At 37.0% G+C, this 23770-nt stretch overlaps 1 protein-coding gene across 7 annotated transcripts in view; it reads left to right on the top strand.

The window, feature by feature from the left end:
• The window catches only part of LOC104860457 (lysine-specific demethylase 5D), a 54972-nt gene extending 40401 nt beyond the window's left edge, over positions 1–14571 (top strand). For 4 of the 7 annotated variants that reach the window (XM_010621632.2, XM_010621634.2, XM_010621633.2 and 1 more), the window contains exons 17-27: positions 31–155; positions 274–421; positions 8191–8287; positions 8829–9187; positions 10969–11107; positions 11803–11982; positions 12091–12228; positions 12438–13031; positions 13285–13354; positions 13495–13694; positions 13807–14570. In XM_010621632.2, the coding sequence (XP_010619934.1) occupies positions 31–155; positions 274–421; positions 8191–8287; positions 8829–9187; positions 10969–11107; positions 11803–11982; positions 12091–12228; positions 12438–13031; positions 13285–13354; positions 13495–13694; positions 13807–14163 (2407 nt within the window). In that variant the 3' untranslated portion in view covers positions 14164–14570. Of the gene's footprint in view, positions 1–30; positions 156–273; positions 422–8190; positions 8288–8828; positions 9188–10968; positions 11108–11802; positions 11983–12090; positions 12229–12437; positions 13032–13284; positions 13355–13494; positions 13695–13806 lie in introns of all 7 variants that reach the window. The other 3 variants (XM_010621637.2, XM_010621636.2, XM_010621630.2) reach the window with 1 other exon arrangement.
• The last annotated feature ends 9199 nt before the right edge of the window (positions 14572–23770 follow it).

Genomic DNA, 23770 nt, shown 5'->3' with positions numbered 1-23770 from the left:
AGATGTGTATTTTCTGCTGTCTTTTCCCAGGTATCGGTACACCTTGGATGAGCTGCCCACCATGCTGCATAAACTGAAGATTTGGGCTGAGTCTTTTGATAGCTGGGCCAACAAAGTGAGAGCAGCCCTGGAAATAGAGGATGGCCGGAAGCGCAGTGAGTAAAAGGAAATTGAAAGATTTCTTAAACAAACTGTTTTGTTTTCTATATTATTCTCGGTCATCCTTTCTGCATCAACATGTCCTCTGTCTTGCAAGCTGAACTCTGTTTCTAGGTTTTGAAGAACTGAGGGCCCTGGAATCTGAGGCCCGTGAGAGGAGGTTTCCTGATAGTGAGCTGTTTCAACGATTAAAAAATTGCCTGAGTGAGGCAGAGGCTTGTGTTTCCCAAGTCCTGAAGCTTGTTAGTAGCCAAGACGTCAGGTATGTTAAAATGAAAAAGCTTGGCATTATGTGAAAACAAAAATAAAATGGGTAAGCTAAAAGAGTTGATGTGGTCAAAAACTTGGGGTTTTACCTGGCCACATTTTAAACAAACTTGAGAGATAATTTAGTTTAAGAATAAGAATAAATATATAATACATGATGAACAGAAAGCTGCAGTATAAATTAGAAATCACTGAACTTGACAAGATCAAACATCATATGGTGTATGTAATTGGCAATGAAAATGAAAATAGAGTACCAAAATTTCTGTACCTTTTTATTTTTTAGCAAATCTCCTAAAATTATTGAGGTATCAGAATTTCTATAGAATTTATTGTAGGATAAAATTTTGGAAGATAAAAGACCTAAACTTTAACTTGATTGACAGATGTAACCATCTATTTTTCAATTTCAAAAAAGCAATGAGAATAATTCAGAGCTTATATATTATGAAAATAGATTGCTTTGGGAGCCAGAGATTTATCTCAGTGACACCTCACCTGTCTCACAAAGGCAAGGTCCTGAGTTAATCCCCAATACCAGAAAACAAACAAAAAATACATTGCTTTCTTTGCCATTATATGCTCCCTGCTTTTTCAGTAATCTTCATTTCAAGCCAATTTTCCTCTTTTCTATTTACTTCATTTTTATTATTGAGCTTCTTTACTTTTTTTAAATCTTACTGAGTTTATTGGTATTTTTAAGTATATAGTACAGTAACTTTCATCATAGGAATCTTGTACCTTTACATGACAGATCTTGGTTCTCATTTTTTTACCTAATACCCTTGCCGTTCCTTAACCCACTCCAGCCTGCCCTATTTGCAAAGATTTTGTTTCCATTTTTTCCTTTTTTCATATTTTTTCTTGTCCCTTATTTCCTTTCCCCTTCCCTTCCCACTTCCCCTACACCTTTAGCCCTTTTCTTGCTATTTCACATTATCAGTTATACAATTTGGATCTTATTTACACTATTACTTTTTCACTAGAAAAACTATTCAGTATTTACATATGTGTGACTTATTTATTTCACTTAAGAATATAACCTCAATAGGTATCTATTTTCTTATGAATAACTCTAGTTTCTCATTCTTTATGGCTGAGTAGTACTTGATTTCATAGAAAAAACACCTCTTCTTTATCCAGTCTCCAAATGATGGGCACTTGGGCTGTTTCCAAGTTTTAGCTATGACAAACCATGCTGCTGTAAACATGGGTAGGCCTGTGTTACTGTGGTATGATTCTTTTAACTCTTTCAGAAAGATACTCAACAGAGGGATAGCTGGGTCAAATAGAACCTCTAATTCTAGTTCTCTGAGGTATCCCCATATTGATTCCCATAGTGGTTGCAGCAGTCTGCACTTCCACCAACAATGGAGAAGGGATCTTTTCTCCCCACAACCCCGCCAACATTTGTTATTGGTTGATTTCTTCATAGCAGCCATTCTTTGTGGGGTGAGGTGGAATCTCAGTGTTGTTTTTCAAAACATCTGCATCTCTCAAATGACCAGAGCTGTGGAACTTTTTTTATATATTTATTTGCAGCTTTTACTTCTTTGTCTGAGATATGGCTGTTCATTTCAGATGCCCATTTTTGAATTGAGTCTTTATATTTGGGGGCCTGACTTTTTTAAGCTCTTTGTATATTCTAGATAAGAGTCCTTTGTCTGAGGAGCAGTTGGTAAAAATTCTTTCCCACATTGTAGGTTCTCTCTTAGCTCTGTTCATAGCTTCTTTTGCAGTTCAGAAGCTTTTCAATAAGATGAGATTCCACTTGTTTGTTTGTGCTAGTTCCATGCTACTGAAGATTTCTTCATAAAGTCTTTTTCTATGCCAAACTCTTCGAGAGTTCTACCTAACTTCTTCCAGCAAGTTTAGTGTTTTTATTTTAATATTGAGATCTTTAATCCACTTGGATTTTAGTTTAGTGCATGGTGAAAGATAAGTGTCTAGTTTTAATCTTTGGCAAGATGAAATCTAGTTTTTACAGTACAATTTATTAAAGAGGCTATCTTTCCTCCACTGAAGATGGTTGGCTCCTTCGTCAAACATGAGGTAGCCTAGTACATCTAGAAGTTTTTCTGTATCTTCCAATCTATTCCCCAGATAGTCAGGTCTTTTTGTTTACTAGTACCATGCTGGTTTTAATCACAGTGTCTTTGTAGTACAGTTTCAAGCTAGGGAATGTATTGCCCACTGCCATGTCTCTGTTGCTTAGAATTGCTTTTTCTATTCTAGATCTTTTTTGATTCCAAATGAATTTTTGGATTGTTTTCTTTAGTTCTGTGAGATATACTATTGGAATTTCAATCAGCATCATACTGAATCTAAATAGCAATTTTTGAAGTATGGCCATTTTCAATATGTTGATTTTTTTTTTTTTTTTGGTACTGGGGATTGAACTTGGGTCCTTGCACTTGCAAGGCAGGCCACCAAACCACTGAGCTAAATTACTGGCCCTCTATATTGATTCTTCCTACCCAGGAGCAGGGGATATCTTTCCATTTTCTTATATCCTCTTTGATCTCTTTAGAGTTTTTTGGGTCTTCCAAGTAGAGGATCATATCATCAGCAAATAAGGGCAGTTTAACTTCTTCCTTTCCTACCTTTATTACTTTAATTACTTTCTCATGTCTAATTGCTATGGCTAATGTTTCCAGAACCATATTAAATATAGGAGTCGTGATAGTAGACATCTTTGTCTTGTTCCTGATTTCAGTGTGAAGGTTTTCAGTTTTGGGCCATTTAATATGATGTTAGCTGTTGGTTTTTCCTAGATGGCCTTTATTAAGTTGAGATGTAGACCATCTATTCCAATTTTTTGCAGGATTTTTATCATGACTCAGTGTTGAATTTTGTTAAATGCTTTTTCTGCACCTATTGAGAGGATCATATGATTTTTGTCCTTGACACTGTTAATAAAGTGTATTACATTTATTGATTTATGTATGTTGAACCATCCTTGCATTCCTGGAATAAATCCAACTTGGTCAGGCTATATGATCCTCTTCATGACCCTCTGATTCTGTTTACCAGTATCTTATTAAGGATTTTTGCATCTATGTTCATTAAGGAGATCAGCCTGTAGTTCTCTTATTTAGTTGGGTCTTTCCCTGGTTTTGGGAGCAAAGTAACACTTGCTTCCATGTTTGACTTTGGAAGCATTGCTTCTCTTTCAATGTCATTGAAAAGTTTAAAGAGTAGTGGCAGTAGTTCTTCTCTTCTAAATGTCTTGTATAACTCAGCAGTGAATCCACTAAGACCTGGGCTCTTCATTGGTAAATTTTTAATTCCATTTTCAATTTCACTGATTGTAATTGGTGTGTTTAGAATTTTTTTTTAATCTTAGCTCAGTTTGGTAATTCATAAGTATGTGCTCTGACTATTTCTTGTGTGTTTTCTATTTTATTAGAATACAGGTTCTTGAAGTAGGTATTAATGATCCTCTGGATTTCTGCTGGATCTGTTGTGACTTCACCTTTTTCTTCCTAATTGCATGGATCTGAACCTTTTCTTTCCTTTTTTGATAAGTTTGGCTATGGGTTTATCAGTTTTATTTATTCTTTCAGAAAAATCAATTCTTTAATTCATTGATTTTTTTTTTGTATCATTCTCTTGGTTTACATTGCACTGATTTCTGTTCTGATATTTATAATTTCCTCCCTTCTGTGAGCTTTGGGTTTTTCTTGCTCTTCTGAATGTAGGAGTCTAAGATTCATCATTATTTTGCTTATTTGAGTTCACTCTATTTTCCTAGTGTGGCCATTCATGTTATGCATATTCCATGTAAAACTTTTTTTCTGTCCCATAGGTATTCTAATTGCTAGTATGTCCTCTATTTTGGAGAATGACCCATGTGCAGCCAAAAAGAATGTATATTCTAATTTTGTGGGGTGAAACACTCTTTAGACATCTATTAAGTCCATTTTTTCAAAAGCGTGGTTCAGTTCTAGTATTTTGTTGTTGATTTTTTTGTCTAAATGATCTATTTGAAACAGTGGGGTATTTAGGTCCCCCTGTGATTTTTGCTGTTCCTTAATACTTGTTTCATATACTTAAAGGCATTAATACTTGGTGCATACATATTTATCATGTGACCTCTTTCTCTTGAATTGTTCCCTTTACAAGGATGTAGTGGCCTTCGTCTCTCTTAATCAGTTTGGTTTGAAATTTACTTTGTCTGAGAAGAAGATACCTACCCCATTTTTTTCTGGGCTCTTCTTGCATGGAGAACTATTTTCTATCCTTACATTTTTAGTCTGTGAGTTTCTTTTTGAATCAAGTGTGTTTCTGATATACATCATATTGATGGATTTTGTTTCTTAATCCATTCTGCCAGTCTGTTTCTTTTGTTTGGTGAATTTTGACCATTGACATTGATGGTTGTAACTGATATGTACTAACTTATTATTGTTCATGTTATTGCCCTGTTGTTGGCTCTTTTTAATTCTTCCTCTTCTTTTAGTTTCTTGCCTGGCCCAATTGATTTGCTCTGTGGTGCCCCATGGTGTTGTGGCCTTCATTGCCTTTTTTTAGGATATTGTTTAGAATTGTTTGGAGTGCTAGTTTGTTGTTCATCACATTTCTTGGGTGTTCTTTCTCTTGGAAGTATCTTATTTCCCCATCCCTTTTAAAAGAGAGTTTTGCAGGATACATCAGTCTAGGTTGGAGATTCTTTTTGTATAGGGCTTGAAATAACCTCACTTCAGGATTGCCTTGACTTGAGGGTTTGTATTGAAAGTCTGCTGTGATGCGCATCCTTTGTAGGTGATTTGTTTCTTTTCTTTTAACTATTTGTAGTATTTTGTTCTTCTGTGGGTTTCCAGGATCATACCTATTATATGTCCAGATGTAGATTCTTTTTGATCATGGCTAGTTGGAGTCCTATATGCCTCACTTATCAGTATGTCACATTCTTCCCCTCTGTTTAGGAAATTTACTGTCATTAAGTTTGTAAACGGCCTTTTTAAATAATTTGTATTTTTTTTCCTGCTCTTTCATGGATTCCTATCAGTCTTATGTTATTGTTCTTTGCATCATCTAGGAGTTTTTGGATTGATTTTGCATAATCCCTTACTGTGTTTAAAAGATCTCTGTTTTCATCGTTTCTACTGCAGTCCTATCTTCTGTATCTGAAATTCTATGTTCACATTCATTTATCCTGCTGTGAAAATTTTCAGTAGAGTTTTTAATCTCCTGGATATCTATTTGAATCTGTTTCATGGATTCCATTTCTGTCCTTTGTTGGGCATTCATGGCTTCTATCATGGTTCCAAGATCATCTACTTTTTTTTCACTTTCTTTTCTTGAGCCTCTCATCATGTCTTTCATTGTGCTCTCCATCACTATAGTTATCTGGGAAATTATTTCTGTTTTGAATTTTTCTAGAGCCTAATTGACCTGTTTTTGTTACTTCCTGTGCAATGAGTTCAGGGTGTCCTGGTGGTTGACTGTCAGACTTTTCCACCTAGTTTCTCCTAAAATTTGCTTTTGGGGAACTCGAAGTCTGTATTTGTTCCTTGCTTAAATGTTTTCTCATTTTCATTTTTGTAACTGGGTTGCCCTTGGTTTAATACCTGAGTTAGTAGTTTGATCTTCCTGATATAGCTGCTCTTCAAATTTTGAATCTCTAATAACTCATAGATACTGTCATTTTCATAATATCAGAAAGGACAACCTGTATATCAGTCACAACCCTTTAGCCCAGTTGATAAATCAGCAACACAATAGCATCAAGCACAGCTTAAAAATTGACCATTTGTGGTAGTTATTAATCTATCACCTCTAACCATGTGAATTAAATTGAAATCGAGGACCAGCTCAAAATATGTTTATAGTGAATAAACTCTTCAAAATGACAACTTTACCCATAAGGATTTGGACTTAGAACGAGTTGGGTGGAGAGGAATACATAGCAAAAAAAAATAGGAGGAGGTTTCAAGTGAAGCCAGAGGACAGAAGATGACCATGAAAACTCTAGGAAACTGTAGAAGACAACAAGGACAGACAGATTTTAAAAACAAAGAGAATAGAACAACTTAACAGTAATAGGGACACTATAAATTGTACTCATTTATCTTTGAAATTACCATCAAGTGAAGCAGAAAAGAAACAAGAAAAGAAATTCTAGTTGGGACAGGAACAAAAAGGGAGATGAAGAATAACGTGGGAACAACAGAATGGTAAAAAGAAGAAAAAAGGAATTTAGAGAATGGGAAAAGATAAAATTTTTTAAATTAAAATTAAAAATAGGAAAGAAATAAGACAGGATATATTTCTGCTGTCTCAATAGATAATATGGGTGGCCATATGCAGAACTAAATCAATTAGTCTCAGCTAGATGATGGCAGAGCCCTGAGATTCAGGCGAATTCTGGTTGCAAGGCCCAAGTTGGACTTCCTGACCTCCTGCACTGAGCTCTGCAGGGTTTTACTGCAGGTTCCAGCTGCCCGTCCCCTGAAGATAGCCCAAATTCTGATGGAAATATGGTGATCCCCCCAATTTTTCAACTACAGAGGTCTGATGTACTTCCATTATATCTTCTGGAGCTAAGTAATATGGCCTTTAGGACCACCTGTGTCTCTGCACTGTGGATCCAGGTAGCAACACAACCAGGAAGCCCAAGAGCAAGGAGGGGAATGAGACGAGGTGGTGAGATGTTACAGAGGCACCTGGGCAGCTAGGTGGTGGCCACTTCTCACTGGTCTCTTTACTATTAACTATTGAGAAAGCTTTAGAATACATAAATTATCCCCTTTCACAGACAACTCATTCACAAAGGAGTACAGCTCTCACACTGTAGCAGCCATGATATTCATGTCATATAGCCATGAGTTTTGAGATACGAATTTTTAGGAATATTTTTATTGGCAAAAATTATACATAAGAATGATATCGAGCTATTTTAATACATGTTTATCATCCATAATGATCAAGTCTGGCTAGCATATCTATCTCCTTAAATTTCTTCAACGTGAACCACTACTATACCTTATCTTCCAGGCTGTTTGAAATACTGTAAACAGTACATTCTTTGTAGGCTTACATTTTTAATCTACCTCAAGTTCTTATTCATCTAACTTTATAACCTGTTCTCTTGTTTCTTTTATAGTCAATTATACTTAAAGATAACATCTTAGAATTTATCCTCATTTGAAACTACCCCACCTCTGACCTAATAAGTGTTTCTTTCTTGTCTAGAGTATGTCTATCATAGATATCTTATATTTTCTAAAATATATATCTAATGAGTACTCTATATCAAAACTCCTTGGTTCTTAATTTTTCCATGCATTTTATTTAAAAATTATTCTGTCATCTTTATTCTCAAACTACTCTGGGACTTATTGGGATTTTTTTGTTGTTTTCTCATTCTTTATTTTATTCTGAACTGAATTACTATACAAAATTGAATTGTAAGTAATTTATGGGCTATCATTTTAGTCTTATCAGACCTATTTTTATTAATTTTTATCTTTATGAACAACAGTAGTCACCATACATTTGGTGGTATCAGCCTTCATACTGTTATTTCCTCAGAAACTTAAATTCTTTCACATTGATGATTTTAGTCTCTTTGTCTACAATTTCTGTTAGTTATATCCTTAAGTCTTTTTTTCTTTTCTGGCTTAGTATCTGCCTGTGGAGATAGATTTGCAGGTTTAACTATAACATGAAAGAAAAACAATGATGTGCAAGTTCTAAGAATGCCTGCTGAAGTATGGCCTCAGGAGAATCAATAAACAAGTACTTATCCAATTCTTACAGAACAGAAACCCCTCAGCTTACCCTGCCTCAGCTCCAGATCCTTTTTAAGCAGATGGCCAATCTACCCTGTGCCATGCATCAGATTGGGGATGTTAAGGTGAGGAGGGACCTGTCAAGATCAAAGTTTTTTTCACCAAAGAACTATAAGGGGAATTCTGAGTAGGGAAGTTTAAGAACTTCATTGTTCTAAACATCTCCTTATAATTCAAGATTTTTTCATAGAAGGTATGATAAGTATGGACTTATACTACCCTTAGACTTAAAGACTATATTATAAATGAATATCTTTCCAAATAAAGATTAATAGATATTAAATATTAAAGATATATGAATACATTAAAGTCAGAGTAGAATCCAGGAATGGGGGACAATGTGAGGGTGGGGAGTATTTTTGTTTTTATTTTTGTTTTTGTTTCAGAAATTGGAGTCCCAGGAAAGTTTCCAGGCAATAATTTTAATAAAGTGGGTCTAGGGAAGTATCAGGTAATTAAAGAGAAAATTGACCAAAAGGTCAATTCTCAGGACATGGTTGAAAATAAATAGCAAGTAACAGAAAATGCTGAGAGATGCAAAATGTTCCAAAGCCAAGTAAAGAATTTAAACCCTCAAATTCTGTATTTTCCTGTGATTTCTTGCAGGATTTCCTGGAACAAGTAGAGGCCTACCAAGCTGAAGCCCGTGAAGCTCTAACTTCACTGCCTTCTAATTTAGGGCTATTGAAGTCCCTATTGGAGAAGGGGCAGCAGCTGGGTGTGGAGGTGCCCGAAGCCCATCAACTTCAGCAACAAGTGGAACAAGCACAATGGTTAAATGAAGTGAAGCAGGCACTGGCCCCATCTGTCCCACAAGGCTCTCTGGTCATCATGCAGAAGCTCTTGGTTATGGGTGCCAAGATAGCCTCTAGCCCTTCTGTGGACAAAGCCCGGGCTGAACTGCAAGAACTGCTAACCATTGCAGAGTGCTGGGAAGAAAAGGCCCATTTCTGCTTGGAGACAAGGTGGGCCCCAGCCTTGTCCTGTCTGTATCTATTCTGTAGTAGATTAAAGGTATTACAGGGTATGATTTCAGAGTATGTTTACTACTTGGACACTGGAGTCTCACATATGGTTCCTCCTAGACTTTAAAGGGTTATGTTATATCATCTAATCCAGTCTATGATAGATTATGGCAGTTTCTTACTGTTTAAAGGCAGTAATTGTGGAAGTAAGCTTTGCCTGAATTTATCAGATCTTAGATATTTTATGTAACTTTAAACTGGCTTGTAGGTCACTACCAGTGTTTCAGGCTTCCTTAGTGTGTTATGCCATGTATTTTTCTTTAGCTGCACTCATTATTAATCTTTTCTATAGACTCTCTGATCATTTGTTTCTTTGAGGTCATTATCTGATTAGTTATATATTCTTTAAGTTTGCTAGTAACTTTAATCAACTCTTGCATCTTGATTGGTACCCATTCATACATATATGCTGTGTAGTTTATAATTTCCTTTTCCTTTTTGCTCCCTGAATAGATTTGGAGGATTTCAGAATTTCTGGAGGCATTTTATTGGCTCATCTGTTTGTGTTTTTATTTTTTTGTTTGTTTGTTTTTTGCTTGATTACTGTCCCAGAGTATGCAAATTCTTTGGTTCAATGCCCCATTCTTCAGGAGTAAGCCACAGTATTGTTTATAACTCCAGGCAATCCAGATATTTTGATATAGAGAAAAACAGTTGCCAGCCATTGCTTTATTACTTTGGCTATAGTAGTAAGTGCAGTGGCAAAATTGCCATGAAATGGATATTGACAAATCCTAGGAAAACTCATGAATACTCCTTTGCAAAATCAAAACTGATTGACTTTAGTGGAGACAATTAGATCACCCCTATATGGTCCTACAGTCTCAAACTACTAATTTCTGCTGGATATAGGCAGCAGTGCCAGGGTGCAAATATACAACTATATCGAATGCCATCTTCAGAGCTACACCCTCTAACAATTACTCCCACTGAAACTAACCTCCCACAAACAGAAAACAGGCCCTTTGATCTTCCTCATCTGAGCCCAGGCCTCACAGGCAATCCTAGAAGGTCCCATTTAACTGTCACCCTCTTCAGCCCTTACTTCCAAGACTGTCTCTCACCCAGTCTCTGTGTAGGGTATCCCTTAAGTCTTAAAGTAAGATTGTCCTCTGGGCCTTGGTGTTTCCTTCATAAGTCTGTTGGTTGTCACTTGGATTGGCCTGTCCTACAGGGAACCAAGAAGTTGGTAATGGGACAGTGGATTCCAGGTTTTCTTGTGGCTTAGCACAGTGCCATTTCTTTGTGTATTAGTCATTTGTCTCATTACTGGATATAATAATGGACACAACTTAAAAGAGAAAAGGTTTAATTGAGTTCATTAGGGAAATTTAGTGCAAATCAGCTGCCTTCAAGACAGGAGGGAGCATCATGATGGAATGCCAGGGCAGAACAATTATTCTTAGTTTACGGCAGCTGGTGAGCAGACCATGGAGCAGCTCCGGAGAGAAACAGGCAAGGATTTAACTGTGGTACCCAAGGGTTGGCCTCCACAACCAATTGAGACACACTCACAAGTGTGCTTTAATCTTCTGGGCATTTCTTTATCCAGTAAAATTGATATTTCAAGATTAAGAGTCACATTTAGACTTGCAGCATTGTTATTTACCTACTGTTTTAAACTTCACTGCTTATGCTTTTAGTAAGGAAACCAAGAATGAGAAAAGGTGTGTATCTACCTGTAATACTTGTTAGCAGATTTCTTTTGTCCTGATTTTTAGGCAGAAGCATCCACCAGCCACTTTGGAAACTATAATCCATGAGGCAGAAAACATACCTGTTCACCTGCCTAATATCCAGACACTCAAAGAAGCTCTGAAAAAGGCATACGCATGGATTGCTGATGTGAATGAGATTCAGGTGAGGAATATATTGCCTATTTCCTATCACAGATCTGCAAACAGAAGAGACAATTCTACTTCAGAATTTTTATTTAGTTAGACTTTTATAGAAAAATTAAGGTGGGAGATTGATGAGGGAACTGAGAATGTCAGAGTATAAATGAAGGAAGCAGCAGATGCGTTCAGAGCTTAGCAGAGATTTCCAGTGAACAGGTCAAAGGAAGTAAACTATAAGAGAGTAATTGACATAGATTAAAATTTTCCTTCTGAGAAAATGAAAGAATAGTGGTACTGCATTTCATGAAGTTAATTTTTCCACAATTAGATTAGAACCAAATTGGAGTTGGGGATTTAGCTCTGGGGTTCCGTTGCCTGCCTCACAAAACACAAGGTTGCAAGTTCAATATCTATAAGATTAGAACCAAATCCAGTTTCTCCATGAAGTCAACAATAACTAACCACTGAATTTGATTCTGTCCCTTTTTAATTGAGTTCGCAAACAGGGTCATGGAAAGAATTAAATTCATGAACTAAGGTGCCACTGTAAAACCTCTGGAACAAAAATAGTTTCTGTCCCATTTTTTCTTTACAGAATAATCCATATATTTTATGCCATATCATAACGCAGTATTATACGCGGGCTTGCAAAGCACAAATTTGTACCAAATGATTGTTGATAACCTTTAACTGAGCTTTCTTATATCCCTATCTCAGAATAGTGACCACTATCCCTGCTTAGATGATTTGGAGGGCTTGGTAGCCGTGGGTCGGGACCTACCTGTGAGACTGGAGGAACTAAGACACCTAGAACTTCAGGTACTGACAGCATATTCCTGGAAGGAGAAGGCTTCAAAGACCTTCCTTAGAAAGAATTCTTGCTATACACTGCTAGAGGTAAGATTCCTGCACTTTATTTTTGCAGTGAGATAGTTCATAAGAGAACATGAACTTTTGGAGGAACAAGAGAAGGAAACATCTGTCATCCCCCCATCTCCGCTTTAGGTCCTCTGCCCTTGTGCAGATGCTGGCTCAGACAGCATCAAGCGCAGTAGGTGGATGGAAAAGCAGCTTGGACTATACACATCTGATTCAGAGCTCCTGGGCCTGTCAGCACAGGAACTCAGAGACCCAGGATCTGTGGTAAGCACACTGACACAAATAAGAAATTAGGTCTTGGTATCTTCCAAAATAGAGAGAATAGCAATGACAGAACATCCAAGCTCAGTGAACATGGATAGACTGTTTGATCTGTGAACATTTTTTCTAGTTTGGGATTGGGATATTGAGGGGGTCAGACCAGAGAAAGGATGTACTCTTAACCTTCTTTCTTCTGTTGCTGGGCACAATAGATTATAGCATTTAAGGAAGGGGAACAGAAGGAAAAGGAAGGTATCTTGCAGTTACGTCGCATCAACTCAGCCAAGTCCAATCCATTGTCATCGTCAAGCACAGTCTCCTCTTCAGCCTCCATCTGTGTGTGTGGGCAGGTGCCAACAAGAGTGGGAGCTGTGCAGTGTGATCTGTGTCAGGACTGGTTCCATGGGCAATGTGTAACAGTGCCCCGCCTCCTCAGCTCCCTAAAGCCTAGTTCCCCATCATCCCCCCTTTTGGCCTGGTGGGAATGGGACACTAAATTCTTATGTCCACTATGCATGCGCTCACGGCGCCCACGCCTGGAAACCATCCTGGCACTGCTGGTGGCATTGCAGAGACTGCCTGTACGGCTGCCTGAGGGTGAGGCCCTACAGTGTCTCACAGAGAGAGCCATTGGTTGGCAAGATCGTGCCAGACAGGCACTGGCCTCTGAGAATGTGACCACTCTGTCAAGACAACTGGCTGAGCTCCGCCAACAGCTGCAGGCTGAACCCAGACCAAACAATATCTATTCTTCACTTCCGTCTTCTGATGTTCACAAAAAGAATAGTGGCAACAGTGTGCCTAAGGTGAGCTACCCAGAGTTACTCTTGTCCTCAAATTTCTTTGAACTTGCACTGTTTAGACTTCAGATCTGTTATTTTCCTTTTGTCTAGCTCCCTTAACCTATTCTGCATTCCACTTCTTTGAACAGTATTCATTACTGTTCATTACTAGAAATTTGTGTCTGGCTTCTTTAGAAGGAAGATGATGCTAAGCTGGTGGAGGAAATTTGGGGCCTTCTGTTCAGTTAGTGTTACTCATTCTTGCTCTCTTTGGTAGGTCCAGGGTTTGCTGGAGGATGGAAACTGTCTGACTGCTCCTGAGAAAATAGCTCCAGGGGAGGTGTCCGGTAAGAGGCATTTGTCTAGGTGTGGGTAGGCTGTAGACTGGACATCTCATCAGTGATATTACGTGGTTTTCAGCACTATCATGATGGTAGGGATAAAATTAAAGACAATTTGTAAGACACGTATCCCTACAACTTCCTAGATTTGGATCTGCTGACTTCATTGTTGCCAGAGTTGACAGGCCCTGTGTTGCAAATGCCTGAGGCAACCCGGGCACCCCTAGAGGAGCTTATGATGGAGGGGGACCTGCTTGAAGTGTCCCTGGATGAGAACCACCGCATTTGGCAGCTTCTGCAGGCTGGACAACCACCAGACATAGAAAGGATTCGCACACTTCTGGAGGTGAGAAGAAAGGTCATGAGCAGGGAATAAGGTCAAGCCAAATATGCAAGTCACTGAAGCTTGTCCCCTGCCTACAGTCCATTTCAGTTTACTCATTTGTGTATTATTGTAGCTTGAGAAGCCTAAGCATCAGTGCAATCGGATGAGGGGCCAAGCAGTGGAGAAGCTACAAGAACAGCGGCGGAAGCCGAAAATGGATCAGTGTAGAAAGAGTGAGAACCTTATTCAGGAGGACCAGAAGTCAAAAAGAGCTCGGAGTTCAGGGATTAAGCTTATGGAGAGCTATGAGAAAACCCAATTTGAGAAGGAAACAGACTGTACAAATACAGCTTTGGCTCCCTCCGCAGATCATAGTCCTACCTTGACATGGAATCAAAATAGTTTAAAACAGAATTCAAGCCCAGCAGCATCTCATCCTTCTTCAACACCATTGCGACAACTCTCCTACCCTCATCAGCAAGTGTTGTGACAGGGACAGAATTGGTTGATTTTTTTTTTCTTTTTTTTCAATTCAATGCTTCTTGACCAGTACCTGATAAGGGGCTTGCTTGTTATCTACCCAGGATTTGTCACCAGTTTTTTATATTCTTGCTCCTGGTAGTATTATATTCAAACTTACTTTCTAGGCCAGTATCCTGTATTCCTCTTTCCAAAATACTCTGACCAACATTAGAGGTACTAGCTTACAGATTTTCTAAGCCAGTTTCATGTTAGTCTGGGTAAGAGCAAATAAAATTTGAGAAAGATCATATGTATCCTCTTTATTTCTTTTCTATTTTTCTCCTTTATCTTAATCCTTTTCCTTCTTTACCTTGTACCTTTGTAGTAATTTGGGCCTCTAATTTCCTACCTTCTCTTTCCTTTCCTCTCTTTGGTTCATATTGTAATAGTGTATGTTGTAATTGTGAAAGCCAAAACAAAAAACAAAACAGTCTTGGTTCTAGCTTTTGTCTTTATCATTTGCTTCCTTTTACTAGAAATAAAACAAGATATGTTTTGAAACTGTGAATCTAATTTCTTCTTGGAACACATAAATCAAGAAATGAAGTAGGAAAACATTGCAGTACTACAGGTCACCATACATTTTATGACATCTGGGAGTGGGACATAGGGAGTGATATATGGTATAAGGCCTCATACCAAGATTTTTTTTTTTTAAGTTCATGACTGTCTAGTTGCTTCAGTACCATTAAGTGAAAAGTTATCTTTTCTTGAATTGCTTTATGATTCTTTGTCAAAAATTGGTTAACTGGGTTTCTGTATGTTTGTATTTGGGTTCATTTGGCAACATCACAGTGTATTGATTACTGTACACATTCAGTAAACCTAAAATGGAATACAGCAATTCTCACTTTATTCTTTATCATACTGTTTGGCTAGTTAGTACCAGCCTCTTCTGTATTCATTTGGCTTTCAGTCCTGAATCTATTAAATTTGAATAAGTTATTTTGCCCCAGATTTTCCTGTACTTCACAGTAGTAAGTGTATCTAATCATTAATTCTGGACACTCATGGCCAAAGAGGATATTAGCAAGGGAGAGGAGCTCTGAAGCATGTACTAAAGAAAAACAAATACTCCAAGGCAGAGGCTTTACAGAAAGCTATGTCCAGGAAGGTAAACTAAAAAGAGATACTCACTGCACTAAAATGTAATGTCTTCAGGGTAGAAAAGCTGGACAGCTCTTGAATCACAATACTCTGTACTTCAGATTAGGAACTCAAACCATCTTGGGAGAGGATTTGGATACATGAGGGTGGCAGTCTGCATAACCATTCTAATTTCCAAAGTGTAAATGGATCACAATGTGTTACATACAAACAAGGCTTCAGAGAACTGAAAGCCAAAAAGTAATATATGAGACAATACTGAGAAGCACCTTGGAAATACATAGTAACTCATTCCACTGTAAATGACAACTATCTTTGTAAAGAATAAAAAGACAAAACCATAGACAACAAAAGAAGGGAAAAAACTATCTGTTTCAGTGCATTTTTAAGTGAAAGATGAAATAGTGGACACAGCTGAAATCCAGATTCTTAGTAGCTATTTAAACCCATACTCCAATAAGTTGGAGCATCTGAAAGAAATAGATAGGTTCAACACAATGTGAATTTTGAAAAACTAAGCCAAGAAGATGTAAAAATCCAGAACTGTTCAGTAATAAGCAGTTACTAGGAAAATTGAAGACAAGTGGATTCCCCATTGAAATCTAAACTTCGCAGAAGATCTAATCTCTGTATGTCTCAGATTTTACAAAAATGCAGCATTTGATTTTATGTATAAAATAATGGTTTATATGTTTAACCCATTATCTGACCAAGAGCCAAAGCACACACATAATCCCTTCACTTGCCAAGACTAAGCAAGAAAACCACACATGAATCCAGCCTGGGAAAAAAAGTTTAGTGAGATCTTATTTCAAAAGTATCAAAGGGAAGAAGTGTGAAGAATAGTTCAGTGTGAAGGCTTTGAGTTAAATAGCTCTGCAAATACACTATTTAGAAATTATTTAATCTGATTTTGGATTAAAATTGCAAAGAAGATTTATTCTCAGCTATTTGTTTAGTATATTTCTGATGTTGAAAAAGTACACTTAAGCTTTAAATTTTGTAAATTTATTGCTTACAGTTCACATCACCAAGATCTGTAGCTGTGCTTTTCAGAGGAAAAGTATTAGCCACACCTTGGTCCAGTTGAGGTAGCATACAACAGGTGCCCTTAACTTCATCTTTGCAGTCTTCTGTATTTAAAGTTTGGCACTGTAGGACTATTATGGGAACAGCAACCCTAGTGAATACATAATTTCTAAAAAATTATCCTATTGTGTTAATTCATAACACTGCATATCATTCTATCCATATTAATCTGTCAAACACTAACTTGGCCACATTTATATTTTTTTAATATTTAACTTCTGACATAACTAAGCTAGGAATATCTTAGTAATTTATGTTCTCTCATAGTAATCAAGAAGCATCATGTCACATCTTTAATACTTTACTTACATATTTGTCCTGCCAGATAATCTACAGCCAGAATAAGGTTCTTTCTGTTTTCCTTTTGTTGAGTTTATTGGTACATTTAATTTAAGGTATATAGCACAATTACATTCATCATTGGGATCATGTACCTTTACATAACAGGTCTTGGCTCTCATTTTTTCCCTTTGTCTGTGCCCTTGCTTCACCCCTCCTCCCCTTCCCATTTACAAACACTTTACCATTTTTTCATTTTGTCATATTATTTTTCTTTTCCCTTATTGCTTTTCCCCTAACCTTGCACTTTCTCCCTACACCTTTAGCACTTTTCTTCCTATTTCACATGGTCAATTATATCATTAGGATCTTATGTACTGTTTTAGTTTTTCACACCAGAGAAACTATTCGGTATTTACACATGTGTGACTTATTTATTTCACTTAGGAGTATATCAATATGTTTCCATTTTCCTATGAATGAATCTAATTTGTCATTCTTTATGGCTGAGTCCTATTCCATTTTATAGAAAAAACACATCTTTACCCAGTTTCCAACTGATGGGCAAATGGACTGTGGATACAGGATACAGTTAAAGAAAAGTTGTTGCCACTTTGTTACAAAGGTGGCCTTCCTTCTCATTCCCAGTAAGAGTTATAAGTTGATAAGATTTTTATCAGGATGTTCTTCGTATCCTTTTTTCAACCAGCATTCTACTCATGTCCACTTGTGATCTCAAATAAAATAGATGCTTTTTCTGAGATCTCAGTACATTTCATTTTTTATAGTTTCTTCATGGCAATATATGCTATTGTATACCATCCTTTTTTAAATTGTTGCACTCCCTATTACCCATATTAAAAAGTCATTTCCACATGTTTAGATAATTTAGTAAGCTCTCACTGTTATTCTGTTCTATTTGATAATAATAAAATATGAATCATAAATTATTTTTCACAGTTGTAAAGTCTGGAAGGTCCAAGATCAAGTTATCAATTATATTTTCCAGTGTGAGACTACTTTGCTACCCAAGATGGTACCTTAAATACTATGCTAAGATTATTCAAAGTGCAAAAACAAAAAAATTCCCCCAGAGTTCCATAAGATCAGCAGTACCATTCATGAGGCTCTCTCCTTTGTGACTTTAATCACCTTGTGAAAGCTGTACATTTATTGTTGAACTAGGTGAGTGGTGCCACTGCCTACCTCACAACTGCAAGGTCCTGAATTTGATCCCCAGTAGAAAAAAAGAAAAAAAAACCCTACTGTGTAGTAAGGCAATTTTGAAAAGGAAAAAAAAAAAGGGAGATTTATGAAATTAACTGAATAAAGTCATGACCAGTATTAGCGATTCAGCATACTATATTCAAGTACATGTACACTGTCTGCAGATAAGTAATGAAGTAAAAAAACACTTTAAACCTCATATTTTCACCTATTTTATAAATTGCTCTCCATTTATTTCATTTCTTATCTTTACCAAATTTAATTTCATATTGTAATAAAATTTTTCTCTGTGTAAATACATTCTTATCTGATCTAGACCATTATCTCTTTAAATTTTATATAATCAATCCTAATTTTTAGAATTTATGTCTCTCAATCCTAGTTTTATGTCTGTCAACTATTACATTGCTGGCTACAATATTCAAGACCCATAATTTAATTTTTTTTTTTTTTTTTTTTTTGTAGTAGGGATTGAACTCGGGACTTTGAACTTGCAAGGCAGTTTCAGTACCAGTGAGCTAAATCCCTGGCCCCTAAAATTAAGAGAATTTAATTTGACTCAAATTTGGTTCACATTCATATTCAGTCCATAGCACCAAACAGGAAAGGTCAAAGTATCAGATATGGGCACCAGTGTCAACTTCAATGACCAACCAAAGTACATCAGGAATCTTCTGGAAGAGTACATCTAGAAGAACCCAACTTCTGGGCAAAATCCAAAGCTAATGAAGTTGACACCACCGTAATGGCTACTCACAGTATATGGGAATGTATATCACAAGGATTAAGTTTGCGTGAGTGCAGTATGTGTCCTCATAAGGAAGGAAAAAAGCCCCATTATTCCTTCTACTATAGGACACAATAAGGTACACTTTATGTTCCAGGATGCTGGCCTATCAGCTAACACTAAACCAGTCACCTTAGCTTTGGAATGTACAATATCCCTATGCATATTATAACAGCCAAAATGGATTGATATTGTTCAGCAATTCTATAAATAGATTTAATGCAATCTCTATCAAAATATAAACAGCAGAATTAGAGAAACCTGTCCTAAAATTCATGTGAAACCAGAAGAGACCCAGAATAGAAAAAGCAGACCTGGGAAGCAAGAATAGAGCAGGAGCCATCAGAATGCCAGATTTCAAGTTACACTACAAACAAAATCAGCATGATAATGGAAGAGTAATAGCATACAGATCAGTGGAACAGAATGGACTGTGCAGATATAACCCCAGACATTCAGTCACATGACCTTTGACAAAAGAGCCAAAGTGCACGAGAGGAAAGATGACATCTTAAGCATATGTTAGGACAATTATACATGTCCCTCTGTGTGCTTAAGTAAAAATGGATGAAAGATCTAAATACTAAACCTGCTGGGAAGTAAAATAGGTACAATTTCATCTCATAGACATTGTCAAGGACTTTCTGAGAACTCAAATTGCACAAGAAGTAATATGAAGAATTGATAAATTAGGTCATTAAAATCAAAAGATATACAGCAAAAGAAATGCCAATGGACTGAAGACCTACTACATGTGAAAATTTGTGTGTGTGTGTGTGTGTGTGTGTGTGTGTGTGTGTGTACAGATGACTAAAATGTAGAATATACTTTGGCAACTGAAATGAGTATACGCTTCTCAGAAATACAGATGACCAACAAACACATAAAAATGTTCTATAATTAGCCAGTAAAGAATTAAATTAAGTCATCACTCATATTCCATCTTACTCCAGAAAGAATAAATACCATCAAGAAATCAAATAACAAATTGCTTATAGGGCTGCAGAGAAAAAGGAATCCTTTTCTATTGTTGGTGCAAATGTAAACTAATATATTCACTGTGAAAATCAGTGCTGTATTAAGTTCCTCAAAAAGTTAAATGTTCCATTTGACCAGCAATTCCCTTTATAGGTGTAAGGTCAGACCAAGGCACAAATGGGACCACTGAGGCAACATGCAATGAGTTTATTGTCATCTGGGTGTAAATAGGCCAAGGGTGAGAAAGCCCTTGGTGCTAAGAAGATAGCATATTATGGATGATTTAGGGAATTTTAGGTAGAGGAGGAGGGCACTGCTCATGAGGGTGGAGCATTTTAGAGTTGGTGAATTGAGTCTGATTCTGGGGACGGTTTTTTTTGTTTTTGTTGTTTTTGTTTTGTTTTGTTTTTTGAGGGAAAGGAGACATTTTTCCCAGGGCAGAAGGGATTTCAGCAAATAAACCTGAGGGAAGAGAGCAGTGGTCTTTGGCTAAGGATGTGCAGGTTAAGGAATAACTTATTAACTGCAAGGTTTTAATCAAGGTTATTGGGAACAACAGGGAAAAGAGGCTGGAGTACTATTGCAGCGTTTATAGAATGGGAAGGCTAGCTGGATCAAAGGGCATAGAGGAGGAAGAGGGGGGTGTTTAAGTTCTTTTTATCAATTATTGAATAGAAGGAGAGTGAGAAGGAAACAGTTTGGTGTGTTCTGAGAAATTATACTGTGTGCTGCAAAAGCAGAGATGTTTTAGCTAGTTTAGATAGGACTTGAGAGTGGAAATATGAAGGTGAGACCACATATGATTACAGCACACTGAATGAAATAAATAAAATGTCAAGATACACAAAAGCAAGGCATTTATATTTCCTCCAGAATTTGGATCAGTCTGACGGAATAGGAAAGAATGAGGAATAGGTGAATTGTTGGTAAGTGGCTTGAAAGGGTCCTTCCAGCTTAGTTTGTTAAGGGGTTTAGTGAGAATTGCAAAACCTAGAATCAGGAGATGTAAATAGCCAATGATTTTCAAGAAGGTAGGGAACTAAAGGAGCTGTTTGTGGTGGTCAGGGTTAGAATCTGAGTAGAGGTATGTGATCAGCAGGAAGAAATAAGGGGATGTGAAGAGGCAGGTGATGTTGAATAAGGGGATTGAGATGTCTCAAATACACAGGTTGAGGGAGGGAAAAGATATGGGATAGGAAGAAGACATAGAAGTAGGTATAAGAAGACTATGGGGCAGGGAGCAGAGGCTTGAATAGTGAGGCTGGCAAACAGATTTAATAAAATATCTCGTTTGATGAGTGGGACTGGACAGGTGGGAATGACTAGAAACAAATGAGTAAATGTTTTATTTTTGAATTGGTGTAAGAGCAGAGGGGTTTTGAAAAGAGGCCTGGACACAGTGCCATCAATCCCCACAGCAGGAACTGAGGCTAATCTTATCTGTCCTTATAAAGAAAAGAGGGTGAAATGGATCACCCCTATACTGATCAGAAATAAAACACTTTATGTTCCACTGCAAGATTTATCTGGAGTTTCATGATTGTGATGGTCCGAGGGGTTGTATCAATCATCTAAGGTCTCATCAATCAAGAGAGAGAGAGGGCACCTGAACCCTGGAGAGTGACCCTGGGTGGGGACCCCAGCAGGTGGGCCCAACGAATCCATTACAGACCACCTCCAGTGAGGGCTTCCCCATGTGAGGCATAGCTTGGGAGAGAGTAGTGTATTGGGACAGTCTTTGGCCCAGTGATTAGTCTTGTGACACTTATAGAAGAGCTCTGAACCTCTTTTTTGGATTTCCAGAGGTTTTATTTGAACTCTGATTGGTTTTCAGCTATTTTGGTGGGTTCCTTACAGTGGTTTCAAGCAGTTATAAGTCAGAAATATACTGTTGGTGGTTCATAATATCATGATTATTGAAATGTTTGATTCATCAATTTTTTTTCTTCATTGAGTTTATTGTTCCCATTTAGATATACAGTATAGTTACATTCCTCATTGGAATCTTGTACCCTTAAATGACAGGACTTGGTTCTCATTTTTCCCCATACCCCTGCCCCCCTTCCCTATTTAAATAAACTTTATTTCCATTTTATCAGAATTTTTCCCTCATTTACTTTTCCCTCCCTTTCTCTCTTCCCCTAAACCTTTAGCCCTTTTCTTCCTATTTCACATTGTCGATTATACCATTAGGATCTTATTTACAATTATAGTTTTCACAACAGAGAAAATACTTGGTATTTACACATCTGTGACTTATTTGTTTCATGTAAGAGTTTGACCTCAATATGCATCCATTTTCTCATGAATGACTAATTTCTCATTCTTTGTGCCTGAGTAGTATTCCATTTTATAGAAAAACCACAACTTCTTTATCCAGTCTCTAAATAATGGGAAATTGTGCTGTTTCAAAGTTTTACCTATAACAAACTGTGACACTGTAAACATGGGTGTGCATATATCACTGTAGTGTGATACTTTTAATTCTTTTAGAAAGATACCGAGCAGAGAGATGGCTGGGTCAAATGGAACCTCTAGTCCCAGCTCTTTGAGGTATCTTCATATTGATTTCCATAGTGGTTGCACCAGACTGCACTCCCACCAACAATGGAGAAGGATTCTTTTCTCCCCACAATCATGCCAACATTTGTTATTGGTTTATTTCTTGATAGCAGCCATTGTGGGGTGAGGTGGAATCTCAGTTTTGTTTTTCAAAACATCTGCATCACTCAAATGACCAGTGATGTGGAACTTTTTTTATATATTTATTTGCAGCTCTTACATCTTTGTCTGAGAAATGTCTGTTCATTTCAGATGCCCATTTTTGAATCAGGTCTTTATATTTGTGGAGTGTGATTTTTTTTTTCTCTTTATATAGTCTATAAAAGAGTCCTTTGCCTGAGGAGCAGCTGGTAAAAATTTTTTCCCACATCATAGGTTGTCTCTTAGCTCTGCTGGAGGTTTCTTTTACAGTCCAGAAGCTTTTTAATAAGATAAGATCCAGTTGTTCTTTCTTTATGCTAGTTCCCATGCTACTGAGGATTTGTTCATAAAGTCTTTTCCCATACGAGAGCCTTTAAGAGTTCTGCCTAACATATTCCCATAAATTTACTGTCTCTTTTTAAATATTTAGATCTTTAATCCACTTGGATTTTAGTTTAGTGCATAGTGAAAGATTAGGTCTTAGTTTTAATCTCTGGCAGATTGAAATCCAGTTTTTCCAACACCTTTTATTAAAGAGGCTATCTTTTGCCACAAAAGATGGTTGGCTCCTTTGTTAAAGATGAGTCAGAGTTTCTCCGGAGTTGTTTCTGTATCTTCCAATCTATTCCACTAGTCCTCAGGTTTTTTTCTTTTCCACTTGTCTTTGTCACCTCTTTTTATCACACTGGCTTTGTACTATACTTTCAAACAGAATTGTTATACCTGCTGTCTTGTCTCTGTTGCCTAGGATAGTTTTTGTTATTCCAGGTGTCTCCGAGTTCCAAATGAACTTTTAGTTTATTTTTTCTAGTTCTGTGAAATATACTGCTAAAATTTCAATTGGCCTTGCATTGAATCTGTATAGCAGTTTTGGTAGTATGTCTATTTTCACTGTGTTCATTCTTCCTACCCAGGAGCAAGGGATAATCTTTCCATTTTCTTATATCCTCTTTGATCTCTTTTTTCAGAGTGCTGTAGTTTTCAATGTAGAGGTATTTCTTCTTTTGTTAGATCGATTCCTACATACTTTATTTTTTATGCTATTGTGAAAGGAATTGCTTCCCTAATTTCTCTCAAGGTGAGTCTCTTATTTCTGTTCAAGAAAGCTATTGATTTTTGAGTGTTGACATTGTATCCAGCTACACAGCTGAAACTGTCAATTAAGTCTAGAAGTCTTTTGGCATTTTTTTGGTCTTCATTGTAGAATATCAGTTTGTCAGCAAATAATGACAGTTTAAATTCTCCCTTTCCTATCTTTATAGCTTTAATTTCTTTCTTTTGTCTAATTGCTGTTGCAAATATTACTAGAAAGAGCAGTGGGATAATGGACATCCTTATCTTGTTCCTGATTTTAATGTGAAGGTTTTCAATTTTTGACCATTTAATATGATGTTGCCTGTTGGTT

Source organism: Fukomys damarensis, unplaced genomic scaffold, assembly GCF_012274545.1.
Source record: "Fukomys damarensis isolate Sample0158 unplaced genomic scaffold, DMR_v1.0_HiC HiC_scaffold_73, whole genome shotgun sequence".
NCBI classification, from domain to species: domain Eukaryota; kingdom Metazoa; phylum Chordata; class Mammalia; order Rodentia; family Bathyergidae; genus Fukomys; species Fukomys damarensis.
The sequence above is the reverse complement of the archived record's forward strand: the minus strand, read 5'-3'. Positions and strand labels throughout refer to the sequence as shown.